We start from the raw sequence: 8976 nt of genomic DNA on the forward strand, positions 1-8976 counted from the left end.
AGTATCAATGTCCTTTTTGTAAAATGGGGTGCCAACAGAATGATATGAAGAGGGCTAGATGGGATAATGCACAGAAAATGCTTTGAGAGTGCATCATACACAGTAGGAACTCAATAAACGTGAACAATTGGTATAAGAATATGACTTCAGTAAAGGCTGCACAACCAGTCAGGAGGTACTGCTGTCTTGTTATTTGAAGTTTAGGTGACAGGAGCAGCATCACCAAACTTCAGAGCAAAGAGGAATTTTAAAGAATTTACAGTAAAAGATGGGTCAGAAAGACTTTTAATTAAATATGATTCATATTTTGGAAAATGTTTAAAATCACTAATTATCCTATAAAAGATTTATGCTATCAAAATCTTGGAAGATCACTTTCCAACCATGGCACTGTTCATATTTCTACCAAGCAGCAATCACACAGTTGATGTGATTATTTTTCCTTACCACTTCTCAATAATCACCATAAATGCATTTTGGGTTTTTTTGGTTTTTTTTTTTAATTTTTATTGTTGGTTGTTCAAAACATTACATAGTTCTTGATATATCATATTTCACACTTTGATTCAAGTGGGTTATGAACTCCCATTTTTACCCCGTATACAGATTGCAGAATCACATCAGTTACACATCCATTGATTTACATATTGCCATACTAGTGTCTGTTGTATTCTGCTGCCTTTCCTATCCTCTACTATCCCCCCTCCCCTCCCCTCCCCTCCCCTCTTCTCTCTCTACCACCTCTACTGTCATTCATTTCTCCCCCTTGCATTATTTTTCCCTTTCCCCTCACTTCCTCTTGTATGTAATTTTGTATAACCCTGAGGGTCTCCTTCCATTTCCATGCAATTTCCCTTCCATAAATGCATTTTGTAAATGCCATTAATCTGTTACATAATATTCCATTTGGGTCATTAAGCCTTTCCTTTAAGTTAAGGCACTTTGGTTTTCAGTTTGGGGTAATATAAGCCTTTCCAATTAATTTCTTGCCAAAAACAGCTTATGAATTTACTTTTCTACCAAATTTATCTATTTCAGTGCTTTCTTCCCAAATTCTCTCTCAAGCATTTATAATTACTATTTCTATAATTCCCTAACGGGTTCTTAAAGTTATTTGTTTCATTGTGACTATCAATAGATATGAACACTTTCCATTTTTGTACCATGTTGTTTTCCCTATGTAAATTGCCTCATTATATCATCTATGTATTTTTCTATTAAGTTATTAATATTTTCTTGTTCATATAAAAAGTATTTGGTACAGTTATTAATCCATTGTTAAATTAGCAGCAAAATAATAGTAAACAGTTACTTAAATGATTTCTTCAATTTTACATAGTTTTTAAGTCAGTTCAAAAAAATCTTCCCTTAGTTTTTTGAATAATTATAAATTTATGCTTTTATTTATAACTTTGTAATAATTATTTTAATTTCTCCAGCATTTATTTCATTTTTTAAAGCATTTAATTTACTAATTTAATCAATGCATGTTGATTGCTTGGTGACTTTTCACTTTTTCAAATATTCAACTTTGTGCTTTTTAAATTAGACAGCTCTTGCCTTTAAGGCAAAACACAAGATAAATAGGATGCATAATTTGGAAGCACTATTATTACTAGAGAATGAGACCAACAGGTAAATATTTAAAAGCTATACTGCCCTGAAATTAATAGGGAGATACCATGCAGCATAATAAAAATGATCACTCAAGTGTTGTAAAAATGAGCAGGTGACGCTCACTTCCAGCAGGTACTTGGGATCTCTGTGCCCCATCATACAGGTTTCAGGGAGTAAGAGGTGGTGCTCATTCTCCCTGGTCTGTAGAGATGCTTCAGTAGAAAGTCTGAGAACTTCTGACTTAAACAATTAATATAACACAATTGGAGAAATAATCCTGGTCTTCCTCATTAATTTAAAACTCTTCTTGTATCCTGTGCAAAATTCTTTCTATTTAATACACTGCTAATATTTTCTTTTTCCACTGCCTAGTCCTCACTATTGTTGTTATCCTGGGCTATCTATGCTAATCCAGTGATATTTCTTATAGCAATAACAAAGCAGACACCATCCACTCTGACAAGTATCACTTTCACTGTTCTTTATCAAAAAGAAAAATCATTCACTCAGCTTTATTTAGGGCCTGGAAAGTGACAGGCTCTGTTCTTTATGATTGCATCCTAAAGGGGAGAGAAAGACAATACATATATAAATAAGCAAAATAGAATATTAGCTGACAGTGAGTGTTATGGAAATACTAAACAGGAAAGGAGTAGGGGGAGGATCACTTGAGGAAGCTTGAGATTTAAGTAAGAGGGCCAGCAAAGGCCTGTGAAGGAAATCATGTGATACTTTAAAAGATATGGGGGAACTTGAAAATAATGGACATGAGACCCAAGGGTGGTGTGTTTGAAGCCGGCCTCAATATTTCAGTCCTAACTGAAAAAAATAAAGAAGAGAGGAAAAAAACGTTATTTTAGAAAAAGACAGCTTTTGATTTGAGACATGTTCAATTTTCTACTTTATGTTTTACTGTTTTTCTATGCCATGCATTTAATAATTTTATAATCAGAAACAGACAGCAAATACTATTATTAAAAGACAAGGGGCTGTGGTTGTGGCTCAGTGGTAGAGCGCTTGATTAGCCTGTATGAGGCACTGGGATCCATCCTCAGCACCACATAAAAATAAATAAATAAAACAAATGTATTGTGTCCATCTACAACTAAAACATTTTTTAAAATAAATAAAAGACTTCTCATCAAGAAGAGTATTTTCTGACATTGACATTAAGGTGTCCTGGGGAAATATCTCAGTGGCACCAGAAAGTTGACCTTAGAGCCTTGGCATATAAGAAATCACCAACTCTCAATGAGAGTTAATTTAAACTACTCTAATCCTTATTGAGTCATTTTGCAACAAGTTTGCAGCATGTTTAGAATGTTGAAAATATACATTGAACCTATTGAAAATAAAATATAAGAAAATCATGTTCTCAAAGATAAAAAAAAAAAAATAGAGTGTATCTTCAGCCCTGCTGCAGGTTTGGAACAGGCTGCAGGTGTCTGGGGAGCACTGTGCTCTTGCTGCACAGAAGTAAGTGGCTGAGTCCCTGGGATTGGCTGCTGTGATGTTCAGGGAGAGATGTTTGTCCTTCTTACTCAGGAGGACAGTGAGTCTCTGGTCTTGCTTCTTCTCCATATTTGAAAGAATCTGCATGAGTAACTGCAGACCTGCTCCAGGCTCATGCTTGTACCAAAAGAAGTAAGTGGAGGCACTGTCTGTGTAAGTGCAGTGAATGACAGCGCTGTCTCCCTCCGGGACACTCAGGAAGGAAGGTCGCTGCTCTACCTTCTCTCCTCTGCTCACACCTGGGTAAAAGGAAATGTTGGACAAGATCATCAGGACATCGCTTCCCAGAGTTTGTGTAACCTCAAGCAGACTGGAAGAGGCCAGCATCCTGGTCAGATTTATAATGAATATTACCAAACACCTTGTTTCCCAAAAGCTCTCAACTCACAGTTTAGCTGCAGCCACAAGAACAGGAACAAAGGCCCAGGCAGTGTCTTCATGGCTCCCCCTTTGGGACTACAGTCTGGAGCTTGAAAGGAACTGCTAGTATCACAGTCTCTCTTCCTTTCCTCCAAAACACAGCAGGTTCCTAAACTGCCTGCACAGATATTAGCTCCTTTCTGCAGCCTGCTCTCACAGAAGTCAGCCTAAGAGAACCTTCCATCTGTTCTGCATTAGCAGAGACACTCTGCCATCTTGTGGCCAGATCTGCAACTGCTAACCCAGCTCATTGAATCCTCTTCTATTTTCAGTGTCTGTGGGAGATTCTGACTCACAAAACAGCAGCAAGTCAAATAAAGTAAATTCCAAGTGTGTCTCCAATCAAAAATTATGAGATTGAGAGAGCAAATACAGTGAAAATGAGATGTTCAGAATCGCATCTCATCTTCTTGGACGCTACTGAGTCATTTTAAATAATGTGAAGTTTTAGGTTTCCCATGTTTATTCAATAACAGGTTTAATCTATTTGAAATCAGGAAAATACTGTGATTAGGACTGCTAAGCAATTGAAATGTAAAATTCTTCTTCCTAATCCCTCTCCACCTTTTTTGGCCAGAGAATCAATCAGTCAAATCAATCATCTTGATTCAGCTCTCACAGAAGAAAATTCTTTCTACAGAAGGCATTTAAACACATCTAAGGTATATGTTGTGTTAAAATGCAGGAATTATTCAAAGTATTCTCATTATCTTTACATATCCTCATATATATATATGCAGGATCTATAGGATCTTTCAGTCTTGGTATTGGTGATGTGAATTTTCCTTGACTAGTCTTGGATCACTTCTTCCTTGACTAGTCTTGTGATTACTTTTTTTAATTTTTAAAATTTTTTCAGGGGGGCTGAGGTTGTGGCTCACCCTTGCCTAGCATGGGTGAGGCACTGGGTTCGATTCTCAGCACCACATATAAATTAATAAATAACTAAAGGTCCATCAACAGCTAAAAAAAATAAAATAAAATTTTTTTCAGGGAGCTAGGGTTGTGGCTCAGCAGTAGAACACTCGCCTAGCATGTGCAAGGCCCTGGGTTTGATCCTCAGCACCACATAAAAATAACTAAATAAAATAAAGTTATTGTATCCAACTACAATTAAAAAATATTTTCTTAAAAATTTCAAATAACCAAACTTTTGCTTTATTATTAGTCTAGTGATACTTATATGGATTCCTAATTTGTCAGAGTGCATCATGAATTGCTACAACACAAATAAGGTAATATTATTGCAGTGGTTTAGTCCCTGTGCACCCTGTAGTCCTTTGTGTTATGCTGTCATATTTGCATTTGTTCATGTTATTAGTCAAAAAAAATGTTTTTTCTTTAAGTAATCAACTGTATTCTAAAAATATCAAAAAAATATTTTTTATCCACACAATTCCTATTTCCAATGACCTTTATTCTTTAGTCGAAAATTTCATCAGATATAATTTTCCTTCAGCCTTTTAAATTTCCTTTATAACTTTTGTACCATGTGATTCTGCTGATAATAAATGTCCTTGTCTTTGATTTACTTGAGAATATTCTTATTCATCCTCATTTTGAATAATGTTTTCACAAGCATTGAAATTCCGGATTTTTTTCCTTTCAGCATTTCAGTTCCATTGTCTTCTGATTTCCCATGAGAAGTTAGCCAAAATTCTTGTTATAGTTCCACTGTAAATATGTCTTTTTTCCAACTGTCTTTAAATTTTTCTATTATTTTTATTCACAATTTAATTGTGATGTATCTAAATATAGGTTGTTTCCTATTTTCTCTAAGCTCTGGTTGACTTTTTATTATATCTGGATGATTCTCAAATTTGAAAAAAATTCTTCACAAACTTTTCTCCCATTCCTTTAGAACTACAACACTTGATGATGTCATACAGATCACAAAATCAGTCATTTTTTTTCCAAATAATTTTCTCTCTTCAATTTCGATGGCTTCTATTTATGGTTCTTCATAATTTCATCAATCCTTTCTTCTGTGATGCTCAATCAACTGAATATTAATTTGTTTCAGATACTGTAATTTTTTAAGTCTAAAATTTCATTTTGGTTCTAGTTTAGTTTTTTCTCTCTCACCTGAAATGCTCCATCTCTTTACCCATCTTTAATATTTTTCATATGGATTCCTTAATATGTTAATATAATATGTCCTGTACTGTCACCATTTGAAGGGGTTATCACCATGATCAGAAAAGGGTTTAAAGTACTTGTCTAATAATTTCAACATCTGAGCCAATTATGAGTCTGTTTTTATTAACTTTTTATTGTCACTATGGTCTCTTCTCAGTTTTACTCTTAGTCCTAAAGTGTGCACTTTGTCCCAGGGTATTGTCTTTCTTCCTAAGGCATGGTGGTCCTTCTGTGGTCTTGTCAGAGAGCCCAAGATGTCACACCAACCTTTCTCACATGCCAGGACTTGCATATTAGCTCTGCCTGCCTAGGGTAGGGCAGCTGCTGAAACCTCTTTTCTCCTTCAGCTTTCTAGCTGTTGTTCTGCACTTGCTTTCTTGGCATCTTGTGCTGTACACGTGGTTCGGGAATCAGCAAAGACTAGATTTATACAGAATTCAGAATTCCTTACTCTGTGGGTCCCTCTTTTCCTGGATCCCCCCTTGTGTTCCTTAGCTTTATGTTGTTATGGCCAAAATACCCAACAAGACAAACTTAGAGGAGGAAAAGTTTATTTTGGGCTCACAGTTTGAAAGATTCAGTCCATGGTCCACCAGCTCCATCATTCTGGGCCAGATATGAGGAAGAACATCATGGTAGAAGGCTTAGCAGAAGAAAATTGCTCAGTCTACGGAAGCTGGAAAGCAGAGAGAAAGAGGGAGGAGCCAGGAGGACAAGATCCAATCCCCAAAGACAGGCCCCTGAGTGACCCACCTCCTCTAGCCACATCCCACCTGCCTAGAGTTACCAATCAGCCTGTTCAAATTATTAATCTAACAAATGGATTAATTCACTGATTAGGTGACAGCTCTCATAACCTAATCATTTCATCTCTGAACATTCCTCATTAACACAGGAGACTTAGGGGGACACGTCATATCCAAACCATAACACCCCTCAATTCCAATTTCTCTGGAAGCATCAGACTCCAAACTTGGATTCCTAAATCCAGTAAAACGACAGCCTTCTGCCTGGGCTTTATTGCCCACTTGCCATTTACATAACTAGGGAGCTCACCCAGTATGCTTCTGTCTAAGCATCAGAGTCCTCCACTTTACTCTTTCTGTTGGTAGCTCTCTGGAGCCCTCAAACAGCATTTTTAAAACATATTTGTCCTGCTTTTATAATGTGATTCTTAACCTAACATACGCTATTTCATCACTATCAGTAGCCAGATCTAAAATCTAATAAAATTTAATTTACTTTTCAGATTAAGTCATCCAGAACTCTTTTTATTGATTTCTAATAAAAACTTCACTGCAGTACTTTCAAAAGGTATTTTGGAATTCAAATGAAGTAACATATAAAATGCCTCTGGGCAATATTTCTATTTCCCCTTATATACTAACCAGTAATAATTCATTTACCTTCTCTCTCCTTTTCCTTACTTCCCCCAAGCTCATAAGGCAAATAGAGTGCAGAGAGCTAGAGACACAGAGAGAATCACACACACACACACACACACACACACACACACACACAACTTCACCTGTTGGATTAACACAGGGAAAACTGTATCCCAGAGTGCTGCCTGTATACCTCCCTTCGTTATCTCAGAGGCTTTGGAGCCAAGAAAAATCCTGCATCTTTGCTGAATTTTATGGGAGTGGAACCATTGTTTGAAAATCTATCAAATCTTCCTCTGAAAGAGCATCATTACAATGTAGAAATTCCTCAATGTTCAATGTGTCAGGCAATCTCACTTCCATTGGCAAAAATAAATAAATAAGTAAATAGTAAATAATAGCTGGCTGCATCAGGCAGTGCCAAAAACAAAGTGAAAGCAGAAAAAAAAATAACTTCCCCAGTAATTTCAAAGACATGCAGACCCAGTGAGAAAATTTTAAATCATTATGTCCTTTATACACAAGGTACCAAGACAGGCAGTCTTGTTAAACTAAAAACAATAATAGCCTACAGTTCTGAAGTATTCTTTTTACCCCTGTGTTACATATAGAAAAGTGAGGCATGGGTTATGTACACTGCCTCTGTGAAAAAATTAGTAAGTATACAATAGGAATTTGAATCCAGGCAGTGTACGTTCCTGCATGGTAGTCTTAATCACCACTATTTATGTCCTAAAATAATTTACTACAAATGTGTCCTGAAATCCCAGACCTACCACCATAAATCAAAAACTATTTTCTTCTGACTTATACATTTTTGTCACCAAGATCAGAGATTAATATATCACATCACCAAAAGGAACAAAATACCATCATAACAGTAATCTCCATATGTCTGTAATGGTAACAATAGGGGACATCTTGTGGAAGAGAAGGAGAGCTGGTCCTTATAATGTCCCTGAAATGTTAAGAGTCTAACCCTAAGCCTCTAACTCTCCTTAAGGATTCAATAGTGAAAATTCATGGTTCTTTGGAGTTTCTAGGTTACTATGTAGAAATGGTTAGCTCCAAGAACCACAACACACACAGTCAGTCCCAAAAATGGCACAGAAATGGCATAAAATAACACAATCACAATGATATGAATTTCTCAAGGAGAAAGACCTCAAGTTCTAAGGAACATACATTTTTTTACATGATAGTTTGTTTTTATTGTCCTTCATAATTTTCTTTTTTAAATTAATTTACTTATTTTAATTAGGTAGATATGATAGCAGAAGGCATTTTGATTCAAGTATACAATTGTAGCACAACTTTACTTTTCTGTGGTTGTACATGATGTAGCATCACACCATATGTGCAGTCATACATGTACCTCGAGTAATGATGTTCATCTCATTCCATCATCTTTCCTGCCCCAAAGAACCCTCCCTGCCATACCTCCCTTTTGCCCAGTCAAAGTTCCTCTATTTTTCACATGTCTCCCCTCTCCTCATTATGGATCAGCATCCACTTATTAGAGAAAACATTCAGCCTTTTGTTTTGGGGAATTGGCTTACCCCACTTAGCATGATATTCTCCAATTCCATCCATTTACCTGCAAATGCCATAATTTTATTCTCTTTTAATGCTGAGTAATATTCCACTGTGCATATATACCACATTTTCTTTATCCATTCATCTGTTGTAGGGCATCTAGGTTGGTTCCATAGTTGAGCTATTGTGAATTGAGCTGCTATAAACATTGATGCAGCTGCAACACTATAGTATGCTAATTTTAAGTCCTTTAGGTATAGACCAAGGAGTGGGATAGCTGGGTCAAATGGTGGTTCTATTCCAAGTTTTCTAAGGAATCTCCATACTGCTTTATAGATTGGTTGAACCAATCTGCAGTCCCACCAGC

The 8976-nt window shown here is 36.2% G+C and overlaps 1 gene segment (V, D, J or C); it reads right to left on the reverse strand.

Moving 5' to 3' along the window:
* Nucleotides 1-200: 200 nt before the first annotated feature.
* LOC125615398 lies at nt 201-3689 on the reverse strand. The segment is given in 3 exon segments: nt 201-227; nt 3031-3368; nt 3518-3689. Coding segments are annotated over 3 exon segments (417 nt in total).
* Nucleotides 3690-8976: the final 5287 nt, after the last annotated feature.

This window comes from Marmota marmota, unplaced genomic scaffold, assembly GCF_001458135.2.
Source record: "Marmota marmota marmota unplaced genomic scaffold, marMar, whole genome shotgun sequence".
Classification (NCBI taxonomy): domain Eukaryota; kingdom Metazoa; phylum Chordata; class Mammalia; order Rodentia; family Sciuridae; genus Marmota; species Marmota marmota.